This window comes from Cyanistes caeruleus, chromosome 3 (assembly GCF_971803275.1).
Source record: "Cyanistes caeruleus chromosome 3, bCyaCae1.hap1.1, whole genome shotgun sequence".
In the NCBI taxonomy this organism is placed as follows: Eukaryota; Metazoa; Chordata; class Aves; order Passeriformes; family Paridae; genus Cyanistes; species Cyanistes caeruleus.
Genome location: NC_141703.1, coordinates 23,254,038 through 23,269,287, shown reverse-complemented (window position 1 = coordinate 23,269,287; position 15,250 = coordinate 23,254,038). Strand labels below are relative to the sequence as shown.

Genomic DNA, 15,250 nt, shown 5'->3' with positions numbered 1-15,250 from the left:
ATATTTTATCTCAAAGATTATTTTGCAATTTGATTTTAGAAAAATAGCATTCTGGACTAATTGAATAAAGTGCCAATGACAAGAAAGAACAAAAGTTTAACCATCCTTATTCCTATAATCTCAAGTAGTCCTGACAGATGACAGCACATAGTGCTGGAGAATAAAGAGCATGGCTAGTTGCAATTTTGAACAATATGAAAAGTTACAAACAAGTCAGCAGTTTTCTTTACAGGACAGAACACAAACATAACAATGACACACCTGTCTCTCTCCATTCCTACATGTAATGTCTACTATCCCTCCCAAAAATAGCATTGTGTCACCTATCCTTGAAATCACGAAAGTGCGTGCAGAAAAAAACATATGAACTGAATGTGCTAGACTTTGGCTAATTTAAAAAGCTGCTGCATTTTACATTTGCAATTCTAAAATTCAACTGGAAAAAAAATTCAACTATCAGATAAATAAAAATGACCTCATAGAAAGCAATTTTTAAAACTCTCATGATTATTCCAGACAATCAATATTTGAATTAGATTAAATCATGAGACCAACTCCTTTTACAGTCACCTTCACAGAAATATCCCTTTCTACTTCACAAAGATGACCATTCCTTATGGAAGAGGCTACAAGGATGACTATAAACACACTTAAAACAGAAAAAAGAAATACAGAAATCCAGAAAGAGATTCACAGAGTTCATGGTCAAAGATACTTTCCTATTCCCATAAAACCAGACAACATTTCATGGATCACTCTTGGTTTGCTTCAAAAATTCATCACAAAACAGTTAAGGGATGAGCTTATTTGGTGATACAGTGTTGTCACAAAGGTGATAATTCTACATTGGACCACGTAACTGAAATATCCATTGAATTGAAACAAATAATAGGTGGTTTAGAACATCTTTATTACATTGGTTCTAAAAAAGTATTAAAAAATTATGTTAAAATCAATTCAGTAGATATGCAGGTGTATGTATTTGAAGAATCAAATTCTACATGAAGGTCTCTTCAGACCAACAATCAGTAAAATGCTGTAACATTGACATTTCTTTTGGAGTTTTCCAAAACTGGCTTTGCAAGGAAAAGTTTAAAGAAGCAGTAAGAAAGAATGACATTCATGCAGCAGGAGGGAAAGCAGAAGTGGTACGAATTCAGTAAGTAAAAATATGGGAGGGTGATAGGGAGTAGGTGAGTAAAAATCCCGATATGCCTAGGGAGAGAAGTGTTCTCAGAGGTCAGAAGGGAAAATAGTTTTGCTGCCTCAGAACAGAGAATTGAAACACTGCATAGCACTGATACATCACACAAAGTCTGAATTTAGGACCCAGGATAGCCTTCTTTCTGGCTGAAATACTGACTTACTGGAAGGAGAGAGAGAAAACAGATGGGATAGATGGTAAGAAGCAGGCTGCCTTCCTTGGGCAAAATAATCTTGGCACTTGCTTTAAGCTAATGATGCAGAGATGTTAGAAGACTACCCAGTTCTGCATATTGTGGTTTAAGAGAAGGAAGAGGGGCTGACAGCCAAGACATTGTGCTCACAACTCACTGCAGAAAGCAAGTGAAGCCACAAAAGTAGTGTGGCCAGCAGGACAGAACAGTGATTGTGGCCCCTCTACTTGCCAGTGGTGAGGCCACACCTAGCCTGCTCCTGTGTCCAGCTCTGGGCCACTCACTTTAAAAAAGAGATGTTCTGAGCCACTCACTTTAAGATGCTGGAGCGTGTTCCTCCGTGGAGGAGGGCAGTGGAGCTGGTGAAGGGTCTGGAGGGAAAACCCTACAAGGAGTAGCTGAGGAAGCTGGAATTGTTTAGCCTGAATAAAAGGAGGCTCAAGGGTGACCATAGAAGTCTATGTAAATACTTTCACTACACTGGATGGGTTGTTAGGATGATAATCTAATTTGAGGTGTTATGCTTCTGATCATAACATTATACTTCAGTACACAGAACACTACAAGAGATAATCAGTTTTCTTTCCAAGACCAACTGGATTAGGAAGACCAGACAATGAGAATACACTGAACTGGAAACAGTCTGGAGCTCCTAGGAGAAAACTGTTACAAAGAGATTAAATATGACACACTTGTCTCCCCATAGTGAGCATAAGGGGATGAAGACATGCTTCATTCACTGCACCCAATGATTGAGTGGAAGCTTGAATGAAAAAGCAAAACAAACAAACAAGCAGTCTTTCTCAAATGATTAGTTTTGCTTTTAATTCTTCACCCAGCAGTGACAGTAAGCAAGTACCTCTCAAGGTCACTACCACAACATCATGAATGATTAAGATAGGAATAAATTCCTGTCTTCACTCATCCACTCAGTTATCTCAGGTTCTTAGGAGAAGCTTCACATTTATATTTGCATTTCCTCTGTTTCAATGTTTACTAAAAATAATTTCAGTTATGGAATTTTTAAATAGGAAAAAAATCTATTTCATCTGCAATATACCTTTAACAACTGCTAAATACTGAGAAATAAACCCACATATCATGCATATGCAATACTGCATATTAAACTGGGCCCCTGCCAATAAATATAAGTTGATTTTACGCTAGAACTTCTGAACTACCAGAGTTCTCTCAAGTAATTACAATGAGAGATATTTAAGTGGCATGTATCTATAGATAGAAACAGTTTAGTGTTCTCTTCCTGCTCTCCTAATTTTTACTCAGACTATCATCTCATATTTCTCCTCTTGACCTTCTTACAGTACAAGTCGATGGGGCTTGCACAAGGTAGAAAACCATTTAATATCCCCTAATAAACAGAAAAGAGAGTCAGAGATTATCTTGTAACTGCATCACCACTTTTAAGACTACCAAATATATAGGTTTATTTGGACTAAAAGTGTAAATGTAATATAAAATATTTTCTAACATGATGTTTCAGAAAATCAGAATCTGAAAACAGGTCTAAAAAGATTTTTTAGAAACAGTGCTCAGAAGGTGTTTAGAATAGAAAAGAGGGATTCATGGACTTACTTTACATATAAATCCAAATGCCTCGGGAAATCTATTTTGCCAGCAAGAATCTTCTGATATATACCAAATGGATTGTCATCAAAAAATGGAGGAAACCTATTTTAATACAGAAGAATTTCAGATGTCAGAAAAAGATGTTCTAAAAATCTTATAAGCGGTATTATGTTATAGTAATTCTCCTCAGAAATAATTGATTATATTGTTCATTTTGACAGGACACTACCAATCAAATAGTATCCTGAAGAACAATTTAAGGCTGCCACTGTAATACAGAAAACATTTTTGTATGCCACACACTGAATGCAGAATTAAAATTTAAATATATGAATAGAAAAATATAAAATTGTTACATAGTTGCAGTAAAAATGTAATTTATGAAACAAATTTTCAGTGTTAAAAGTAAAAAATACCTTGCCTTTATCTCTAAAGCCCAGGGATATACTCTCCAAAAGACCATTACCATTTTTGATCTTGTCCTGTAACTGCAGGCACACCCTTATTTACCAGTTTCTGTCTGAAGTATTAAAGGACCTTCACATAAATACACTATCCAGTTCAGTTATTTCTTGTACTTCTTGAATATATGTTTTGCTAGATAAGGTTTTTGAAACAGTCAGACTGCTCACAATTCTCCAAGTGCAGCTGGCTTTCTGTGTGGGACAGATAAAGTTTTCATTTCACAATCTTCCCCATGATGAATAGTAAAATAACAAGTAATTAAAATTCTACATTTATATTTTCTATAAAGCTCTTTTTGAATTTATGAGCTAACAGAGACATTGTTTTGTACAGCTAGAGTAAGAACTCTAGAGTAAGAGTTTTCTGCTGTACTTCCTTTTCTAGTATAGTACATCCCCAATTGTTGCAAGAGGTGCATCAGTACAGCCAGCACAGGCAGCTGAGCCCAAGGGCCGACCGACAGTTTTCTGAGTGTCAGTCATGTTCAGTCCTGCTTTGCCCTCCATAACATGACCAAAGCAACCCTCTTACTATGATTCTGCCTCCAAACCCCTACAGAATTAAAAACACCCACAGGTTTTGAGTGCTGACCATATTAATAACATCCAACCACTATTACAGTTTATTTAAAATATTTTCACATCTAACATTTTGTAATTACTTTCTTGGAGAACTTAACTGCATGCATACACACACAAATACAGTGCTTGAGGCTTTGGAAATCACTGGTAGCATAAAAACAAGGATGAAAACAATACTTCTTCACTTCAGGCTCTTTTTTTCATTTTATGGTACTCAAACTAGCTTATTTCTCAACAAGTACTATACATTATTTCAATTACGTTTTCATAAGTATTTATTTCTTCATTATTCAGCTGATGATCAAGTGGATGAGCATACCCTTTGAAATACTGTAAAATTCAGCTCCCCCAAAAAATCAAATTCCATCAGAATTATTAAGTAAAAGTGTCTGTAGGCTTATAGTAAAAAAAAATAATAATTCAAAGCACTGAAAAGCATGACTAAACTATCTGGTTAGGGAAAGACTAAAGGACATTTCTTGTTGGTGTTCAGAAAGCCAGAGTAAGTACTTTATGAAAAACTACTTTCAAGCTAACTAGAAAGTAGAAGAATCTCAGGAATAATAATTGTGTTATTAAAAATTCCTGCTTTGACACTAAAGAACAAGGAAAACATGATTGCTATTTAACATGTACAGGTTTTTCACACGTAAGAAAGACTATCATGTAAATTCATTCTTTAGCCACGCAATATAAGTATCATTCACATTCTCCAAAGCAAGTCAACAAACTCAATTTTCTATTTTTATTAGGTATTAGAATCTATAAATGCATAAACAATTAGAATTATATTTTGCAACTGTGTATTACAAAGCTGCCAGCTGCAGTAAGCCTATTATTGTATATCACTGAGGTGTGAAATCAAGAAGAATAGAAGTACATATAATTTTTTTTTCATATTTACATGTTTAAATTGCTCTTTGTTTTCCCATTTTGAAAATCCAAAATTACTATGTTTAGAGGTCTTGAGAAAAATTTAAATCACACATGGCTATATGGTAATTTTATGGCAATTCTACTTAAAGTGTATTTGAACTGTATGTAAAATGAGAACAGCTTTGAAAGATTACAGTTTTCTAATGGACAAACCAAGTAACTTGATTTTGATGCTTTCTGTAAATGTCAACCTTCAACACAGCACAGATTTTAGACAAAATAATGCAAGTATTGTGCTGAAAGCTACCTAATAAATCAACAAAAATCCCCTTGAGTTTCAGACTTTCTTTACAACACAACACAAATATAAACAGCTGCCTTTTCACCAACTGCAAAGAAGCTACAAAAAATATCATCTCTGTAAATGGGAGAACAGCTGCAAACCATTCCTTTTGCTAACTGAAGCATAACAATGGCATGGACGCAAAGTCTCAAAGACAGTCTGAAGAACAGAAGTTGTAAGACCTCAAGGGAAAACACACACGTCTGAGAATATGAAACTGCAGACAGGAACCATTAACCTACCTAAAATGGCAGAACAGCACATCACATATGACCACCAAAGCAAAAACAAAAAAAGTGAAGCCCACATTAATACACAAAATTCGTATTAGCCGCGTATCTGATAACAGTAAAATTATGACATATCTAATGTTAAGTAACAAGCATATTTTTCTCTGCCTCAAATTGTAACAGAACTCATTTACTCAAAACGAACAGATGTTCTAACTCTTGTATTGACAATTTGTTTAGCTTGTTTAGATTAACTCTATGAACTTGGTGTTGTTCATCTGTTAAGATTTCTTTTCACCCTTGCTTCTCCCTGTTCCTTCCCCTTTCTGTATCTTGATATGTTAAATCTAAACAGGACCTTGCCTTAAACCTAGCTTGTGCAGAAGAATTCCATGGGCCTCTGGAGATTAAGTTAGGGAAATAAGACACTGTAGAACAGGAAGGTGTGGGTTTGTTTGTTTGTTTTTAGAGAGGCCATTTCCTTACACACACCTACCAATTATTTTCAATTGCTTTTGGGCTTCAGAGAGACTAACTTCAGGAAATAACTATCAAATGTCTTACATTAATTTACTTGCAGACAATAACTTAGTCTTGAACTCAGGTTTTGTTCACCTTCAAAATATTTTCAGATTTCTTAAATCTTCTTCGAATTTCAATGAAAAAGTTAACTAGGACTGTTTCTGTAATAAAAGCCTTGATAGTAAATATCTAGCCAGATCTTGAGCTGGTGAGGAAAAGTGCTTCAAAACACAATTGCCAAGAACAGTAAAAAGCTGTTAAAATGCTAAAAGCATACATTCATTGTGACAACCTTCCCATCTAAAGGAAACACATACAAACTATAATCTCTGCCTTCCTTTCATCTCCTAAAAAAAAAAAATCCTAAGAAAGTACTATCTACCTATATCCCCATTTAAAAAAACCCCAAACAAACAAATCCCTCCCCCCACCAAAACAAACCTCAAAATGCAAACATCCCAAACAAACAAGCTTATAAGGAGTTCCTATTCCAGCTTTGGAAAATGACTGAATGCTTCTGTGGTTTATTTTTTAGTACTGGATGGAGTCCCTGTCCAAAGCAGCATTCAGTCATTATGAAGAGCATGTCTATACAAGTACTGTAGTAAAAAAAACCTTAGAAAATCACACACAGCAGACAGCTGCTCTGTCAGTCAGCCTATATACAGCCTCACTTGACTTTCAAAAAAGTGTAAGCTATGTATTGGTTACAAGTCTCTAAAAGCCAATGTGCTTGTATTAGGCCACCTCCCTGCCATCCCACCATCCTGAAATCCAGGTCTCACCCCTTGAGGCAGATAGTGTCATGATGCAGAAGTTCTTATATAGGAGCACAGCTGCTCCCTTTTTTATGAACAATATATACCAGTCATATTTCAGTAGAATACACAGCAGTCATACTCCAGCACCCTGCAGTCTTGAGGTCTCAATGACTCCAAATATCTTGCTTGATTGCCACCTGTATTCAGTATGTTAACTTTGTAACCCATGTTTCCATTAGGCTAATGGAGAGAATCCTATCAACATCTCTATATGGCATTCAAGTAAAAAAGGCCAAATATTCAGTTACACTGAGACCACACAGACCTAACAGAGAGTGGTCCCACTGAAACCCATGGCAGGAAGGTAAATCACAGCTGGGTAACTGCAGCGCCTGCGCTCATATTACAGCCCAGACACTTTTACCTACAGTCTTCCTGCTGTCTAGGATCAAGAGTAGTGGCAACAAGCTTGCTGGGAATCTCGTTTTTTCTCTCTGAGATTCTTTCATCTCTCTGAGAAGTACTCTTTTGACCAGCTTGGGCCTCTCACCTTACAGGAAGCAATGGAAGAAAGGTGAAGCCTGTTCTCTATACAGATCAGCCTACATAAATAGCAACTTCATATTAGACCAGCCAGCCTGTATCAGCCAGCAACTATTATATATTTTTGCTGCTTTTCTGTCCACAAACTGCCATGTGATCCAAAGTCAATGTATATGCAAGCCTTCAGGACACTAAGAAAGCAAGCAGTGCGTAGCAATGCTGTACTGGGTAAAGTTGTGTTGCTATTAGGTGAACTTCACAGCAGTACATGCAGTGGATTAGAGCTCTGAAGAGACCACCCATCCATCAGGGGAACTACTTGCTCAGGCAAACTTACAAACTTGTCCAAACACTGGAAGAGTCACCAGTCACTTTGAAACTACAGTAACACACAGAGAAAAGGATGAATAAATCCAAGCAAGGACACTTTGCTCTGATCATTCTACAAGGCTGCATGTTTATAAGGAAAAGCCACAGACAACACCTGATACACCTGGAGACCAAGAAGGTGTAGAGCACACTGAGTCAGGTACCAGGCAGAAGCTCTAAGAACTATGAAATCAAACTGATGAAATATACTGTTTCTTCAGAAGCTATGAAAGCCTTGCACTTGTCCTATAGCACTAAACACTGCAAAGCCAATTGCTTTCAAAAATCCAAATCTTTTTTTTCAAGTATCCTCAAATAACAAAGCCAAGACAAAAAAAAGGAAAGCCATAAACCATGCAGATGCCTTGTTTAGCACTTAAGTACAATTTCACATTCTACCTAAATCAATTATTTATTTTACTGAAAAAATTATTTTTTGAAATCAGAGCAAATTGAGACAATGATTTTTATCTAACAAGTCATGAACAGTTAATTACATTAATGCCAGAAACTGTTTCTTCAGTTTGAATTTTCTGAAAACATTGCTTATCAAACAAATTCCAAAATACCAGAAGTAGCATTTGAGCAAACTGATTTCAAACAGACCTATAAAGCTTTTCCCTGTTCTTCTTCCTCTGGTTTAAAGGAAACTAGTGGTCAGTCATAATACAAACTGTATTAATAAAAAGTCTTCCATTGTGCATTTTTACAGACTAAAGATCCCATTGTAACTAGGATTTCCCTACACTGGAAATTAATCACAGAAGTAGTCCTGTTCTTTACCCATTAAATATAAAGGATCTTGTGAATAAAAATCTAAACTTCGGCAAAACCTGAATTTCCAAAACATATAAGGAAAAGAGAAGCTGTTAAAGTCTTAAGTAAAAAACAAACAAACAAACCCAAACCAAACAGCAAACCCAAACCAAGAAACAAAGCAAATTAACCCAAAACCCTTAAAACATGCCTATAACAGTGTTATATGTTCTTTTGTAAAGCTTCCCAATTCCTTTCTTCAAAGCCAGAAATTAAAGTAGTATATCAATAATAAATTTAGTGCAAATTTGGTAATCCAAATATTGTAAACGTAACTAGCAAATAATTCTGAATTACATAATATTGCGGTGATACAGTAATTATCACTTACCCTGACAACATCTCAAATATAAGAATTCCTAGGGCCCACCAATCCACAGCTCTTCCATGGCCTTTACTTTGTATAACTTCTGGCGCAAGGTACTCAGGAGTGCCACAAAGAGTCCACGTTCTGGTTGTAAAAGGAGGAAAAAAAACCAAACACAAAACAAACAATCAAAGTAGATCAAAGTGAAACTGAAATAGCAGTATTAGGAAAAACCAAACACATGTGTAACAAGTACCCAACATACACCTACATATTTACTGTACAAAGAAACAGAACTAAGAAACAAGATCTAAACAGACTGCTTTGATGATGTTTTCCAATTCTCCTGGAATAGAGATATATGCTAAGTAAGAAACTTCCTGTCTCAGAAAATATCTGTGCACTGAGTTTCCCAGTTGGTGCTGTGGTACTCTACCCGTTAGACTATACACTGTTTTGAATTATTAACAGTGTTTTTCACTCTGTAAGCTGCAGACCCTGGGAATTCATGGACTACTTCTGACAGGCCCAGCAGAAGAGAAGCATAATGGTCTTTTCTGCAAAACAAAGTTTAATTTAGGAAAAAAAAAAAGGGAAGGAGGGAGTTTTTAAGGAAGTAGTAGTTTAAATCAGTAAACAGTTGGACATACATAAAGACTTGTTTTACAATCTAAGTAAAGTTTTCCAAATAGTATTGAAATCTAACTTGTCATCACTTCCACAGCATTCATTACAAGGGAAAGATTTTTTATTTTTAGTTATTTAAGATGTTTACAGGATGTAGTTCAGCAAGTGTGAGGTAAGCAGGCAGTACTTTTTGTGATATATTTTAAAGACATTTTTAGTCATAGTTTTCTGTGGTAAGGTGAGGATAAAACCATTATATTTCTAACTAATTTTAGCTCAAATTCTATAGACGTGAAAATAATGAAGCTGAAATGTTTACTAAGACCAAATTACATTTGAAAAGAAGAATATTCTGAAATAATTTCTCCCAGAAATGTGAACTCTTCTTTGTAAAAACGCCCATGTAGAATTTGCCTGGCTTCACTCCCTTGACTTAGGTTTAAATGTACACTTGAGAAAATAATGTGCTCTTATTTTGAATATATTACCCTTCCCCAGCAGCAAGTCAGAAGATGAAACTTTGAAAATGTGCTCACCAATTCAAGAGAAATTGAAATCACAGCACAGAATAAGAAAGAATACCGTATCACATTTAAAAAGAAATTGTAGTAAAATATGACAAAAAATACAGTCACAAATGGCCACCGCACATGATTTCTAACTTGCACCAAAACCAACTCTGAGTGTTTGTGAGAGGAAGAATTTTCTCCAATCGAAATGGTAACATCCTCCTGAACAAATGCATTAAGATGAACAGCAGTCACCTTTAGCAGTAATACTAACTCAAGTTCTTTTTTCTGAGAATGCAGGGAAGATTATTGTTCCACCCTACTCTGTGCTGATGCAGCCTTGCCTTGAGCCCTGTGCAATTTTCGGCACCACAATGTAAAAAAGACACCAAGCTACTAGAGTGTTTCAAGCAGGGCAATGAAGATAGTGAAGATTTTGGAGGGGAAGCCGTATGAGGAGGGGCTGAGGGCACTTGGTCTGTTCAGACTGGAGGAGGCTGAGGGGAGACTTCATTGTGTTGAAGAACACCTTCACAAGGGGAAGCACAGGGACAGGCACTGATCTCTTCTCTCTTGTGACCAGTGAGAGGACTCAAAGAAACATCATGAAGTTGAGTCAGGGAATGTTTAGGTTGGATATCAGTAAAAGGTTTTACATCCAGAGGGTGGCTGAGCACTGGAAGAGGCTTCCAAGGGAAGCCATCACTGCACCAAGCCTGAGAAAGCTCAAAAAGCGCTTAGAAAATGCTCTCAGGTACATGGTGTGACTTCTGGGGATGTCCTGGGCCAGGCCAGGAGTTGGATTTGATGATTCTAACGGGTCCCTTCCAACTCAGCATATTCTGTGATTCTTTGAAATATTTTAAAGGTAACTTTTGGGATTTTTTTTTTTCTGGTTGGTTGTTTTTTTAAGCCTTAGCCTTGATTTATAAAAATAGTTAAGATAAAGGAAGAGGAACTATACAGTCAGTTAAGGCCTCAAATGAAGAATTATGACTTGAATGTCTTTAAGCTTCAGTTTACTATGGCAAAAGCTAAATTACTCCAACAAAACTGTCAGAAGAGTTAGGCAAATTGCATCCAGTGTGCTTCAAGGTCCTTGAAACTACTTTCCTAAAGTTCAAAGACTACGTCACTAATTTTTATCATGAATTTATCTAAAAAATATAAACTATTATTTTCCAAATCAAGCATGCTGAATTTTGACACACAGTGCTGCTTTACACTACTGCCATCTAGCAGCTACCTAGATCGGGATTATGAAATTATGAATAATAGCAAAGCTCTGTCATCTTTTAAAACAAGGTATTTCTCCCTCTCCCAAATGAAAAAAAAAATGTATTCATCGTTTGACTTAATCATACTCATTTAAGTAGCTATGCAAATGAAGCAGCTGACTGTTTTACTGTGGTTTTATTCAAGCAAGAGGGAAACTGTGAATTAAGGTCAATGTAACTTGAAGACCCTAGTTGCACTAGAAAATAAAATTTATTACCACCATATTAACTACTTCCTTAATTTCAATCAAGAAATATATGTCTTCTAACTACACAAAAACTTGGAAGAAGCTCATGTTCTTTTTGAAGATGTTTGTTTGTGCCATAAGATCATAACCTGTGTTTCCTCTTACTACAGACTATTTAGTATTTCAGACATACTAAATATTTCTGAAGTACTATTTATTTCTGAATACTAAATATTTATATATTAATATAGCAGATGCTACAAAATGTTAATATCTTAATTTTTATCATTACTTTTTTATGACTATCAGATATTCATCTGAAATTCTAGATAACTTCTTTGAAGATAAATTGCAATGCAAAAAAATAAGAATAGACTGTTCCCCTTCAAACTGCTACAAAATATTCGCTGTTCTGAATTTTCAAGATAAAAGCTGAAATAGAGGTAAGTGCTAATTGATAAGGTTGCATGTAATTTTAAAACATGAAATAAAGAATCTACTCTGGTTACAAAGATAAGATACAAGATAATTTTGTGAAACTTCTGAAGAGTACTCAGTAGTTATTGTGCTTTAGCATTCTACATCATTCAGCATCCATCTCTGTCGTACCTGACAAGCTTTTTTCATATAAGCCAGATTAACAATGTTTGTTTTGGTATTCTGGCGGTTTCTCTATAGTTATATTTAACAAAGATTGCTTTGAATCCAGCTGACAAAAATTTGTTCTGCAAGACATTCTTGCTTGATTCTACAGTGACAAAGGATACACTTTGCAAACTAGACTTACTGTGTCTTACTTAGTCTTTCTCTCTTCAATCCACTGTGTAGAACAGCCATGAGGCACATCCAGCTTAAGCAACAGTGCAGAACTATCCCCAATATGTTTAAGAATAATCACTTCTCAAGTTTCTAGAAAGACTCACAGGTAAATTTCTTTTTTAGGAATGTAAACTGAATAAACTAAAATTAACAGTAAATAACATTCCAGAAAAAAAAAAAAAAAAGAGATCACCGAAGTCATTAATTTTACCTAAAATGTTTATAACTTTGAGTGAATTATGTCCATAAAAAATCCATAAAATTCCATGCAGATTACTTTTGTGCTTCCCTGAAAGGACATGGGAATTAAACCCCATCCCCCCAAAAAATCCCAAACACCCAAACCAAAACAAAAAAAAAAACAACCAAAAACCACACAAAATAAAGAAATCAGACCAGAAAAAAATTTTCGATAAAAATACTATACCCAAAAAGTGGTATATGCTTTTCAGAAAGAGAAAGGTCTACAAATGTAACAGCTGTAAAGTTCAAAGGAAATCCTTTTTACAGCCTTCAGGCTGTAAAATTCTTAATTCTTATAAATTAAAACCCCCTCCCCAACTTTCTTCTTGACACTGCCCTTTTTTAAAAGTAGTGGCGTATCTATTTTATATGAGTGTACTTACAAGAAACTGAAAAGGTTATTAAGTCTTCAGTTAAGCAACATCAAGGTGGAAAAGAGAAGAAATAAACAGCAGCTGAGGCAAAGACACACTGTTTCGGAGAAAAATTTAGAATTTTTAAACGTACACTATGAGTGAAAAGGGAGGAACAAGGATAAACAGAAGGACATACCAACAAGGAACAGAAGGAGCAAAGAAAACCTCCTCTCTTTTCAGTCTCTAAAAAGAAAATATTAAAGAGTCTAGCTCTTCAGAAATTCTACTAATAAGAAGGTACAAGTGCAGCCTGCTTTCTCCAGTGGGAATACAAGCTATGAGGCAGACACTCTTTCTGAAGAGTAGCTTAACTGCAGAGGGACAAGCTGAGTATTTCATCCCTTCACACAAAGTCATGGGAAGAAAGGGAAAATGTCTGCAGAAAAACCTCAATAAGGCAGCTATAGAATCATTCACGTGAAGTATTATGTATCTGGAATATGTGAGCGTATCCAAAGTCTTCTGCAGACCATGCTTTCCTTTATGTATTATGTGTTCTTTCTAGGAATGTCTTTGCTGATCCTGAGAGCAGGTTACCTCACAATGCTCAAAAAACTTAAATACTTCATGTCTTCTTTTCGCTATTTGTGTATGCTGTGCATATGCACACATCTATACACTCACTGACACCCATACATACATGTAAGATTCATGTGTACAGATATTTTCCTTGCATAGAAATGACAAAATATCTCCTGTAATTTTGATCAAATAGGTTATATCATAAACAAAAGCACCTACTGGGATGCACTAGTGGATAAAGGGCTGATAACTGCATTTTTACAGTGAGAAAACAAACATTTTGAAGATGACTTCAGCTAGTGGGGAGAATACTATGTAGTTTAAAAAAACCAGTACGACAAAAAACAAAACCAGATTTTTATAGGTAACTACCTGTGCTCTAACTGATAATGTCCTTGCTCATTCCAATTTTATGTTCTGTATTTATGTTACCTGTTGTACATTTGAAGGTAAATCAGCTATGAATATACAACTACTACCATCTTCTACGACTCAACACACTGATCAACTTCACTGGCCCCCAAGCAATGCGGGAAATACAAACCCAATTAAAAAGAGTAGTGATAACTAAGTTTGATATCCTAAAATATATTTGAACAAATTTACTCTTAGAGATTCATCTTCCAGGTTGAAAAATATATTCTGATGTTAACTATCACCTTATTTAATGAAGGGTTATTTCTCTTGTGCTTTAAACCCCCAGATACACAAAACAAGAATTACCACTAAGTGGCAGTATTTACATGTAAAGAGCAAGTCATAAGTATTTGTATGACAATGTCTTATAAAGAGATTGTACTACTTTCTCACATGGAAGTACATTACACCTTCCTGCAAAAAGTTATTTTGCTTTAAAAACTAAGTATTAAAATGAAAGGCCAACATTCGTATGCCTTTTTGGTTGCCCAGTGAAAACTGAATTCGGACACTCATAATAAAATTCTATGGTTTTAAAACAGATGTTCAGACCTTAAAGGTGAATAGAACTTTTGTGACTTGATTTGTCTCATCTGACTTTTACTTCATAAGGGATCTACTAAGCAGCTTCCTGAGATCCACTCTTGTTTCCAATAAGTAAAAGTTTACAAAAGGAAGGCCTTGTTAAAACATGGCTTGGGCCAGCTACTTTGGCTAAGCAGAAAAGGACTGTGGGAAAGAGACTCAGCTAAATTAGAGGCAGAAAATCAAGTTATATAACCATTGTGTGTTCACATCGTGGTGTATGGTGGTTGGTTGAATTGTTATGATTTAAAACTGATTTAAAACTATGTAACTGATAATGGACCAACTGCTTAACAAGGCCTGGTTTTTGCAACAAAGTGTCTCTCCTTTGCACCTGCCTGGGGACTCTGCATTACTGCGGACCCTCACCCACACACTCTCCTTTCAAATTGACCTTGTAGAACTCTCCTCATACACAAAGCTGTTCGTTGCAAAAGCAGCATCCAACAGGTTGATGACAAAAGAGGATGAGCACCTACGTAACACCAAACTCACCACTGTGCTGCTTTAATCAGAACAATCAAATACATTCTCCCTCAAGACATGACTCAAAGGCGTAACATCAAGCCTTGTCACACCACTCTTCTGATACAACAGGCTGGCTTTTACCTCCCTTTTCTTGAATCCCAATGCACTTGCTTACCCTTAAAAATATCTATTATGGTCTTGGAAGAGCAGCCCGAACAGAGGAATCACTGAGGGAGAGCCTCTGCATTATTAAGAAGTTTACATATGTAATTAAAGCTGACAGTAATACAGAAGCTACATTTAAATTAATCAATTCTGCTGAAGCTGGCCTTATGGATTCTGTCTAGATTTTCACAGTTTCATTTTAGCCACAGGCAAGTGA

At 35.8% G+C, this 15,250-nt stretch overlaps 1 protein-coding gene across 3 annotated transcripts in view; it reads right to left on the bottom strand.

Moving 5' to 3' along the window:
• The window catches only part of PRKX (protein kinase cAMP-dependent X-linked catalytic subunit), a 56,404-nt gene that overhangs the window by 8,360 nt on the left and 32,794 nt on the right, over positions 1-15,250 (bottom strand). For 2 of the 3 annotated variants that reach the window (XR_015284243.1, XM_086880158.1), the window contains exons 4-5: positions 8,822-8,941; positions 2,991-3,086 (exon numbers count right to left, since the gene is read on the bottom strand). Coding sequence is in view for 2 of the 3 variants with exons in the window: in XM_086880158.1 (XP_086736284.1) it covers positions 2,991-3,086; positions 8,822-8,941 (216 nt within the window). In the remaining variant the exon portion in view is untranslated. The remainder of the gene's footprint in view (positions 1-2,990; positions 3,087-8,821; positions 8,942-15,250) is intronic. The other variant, XM_086880159.1, reaches the window with a different exon arrangement.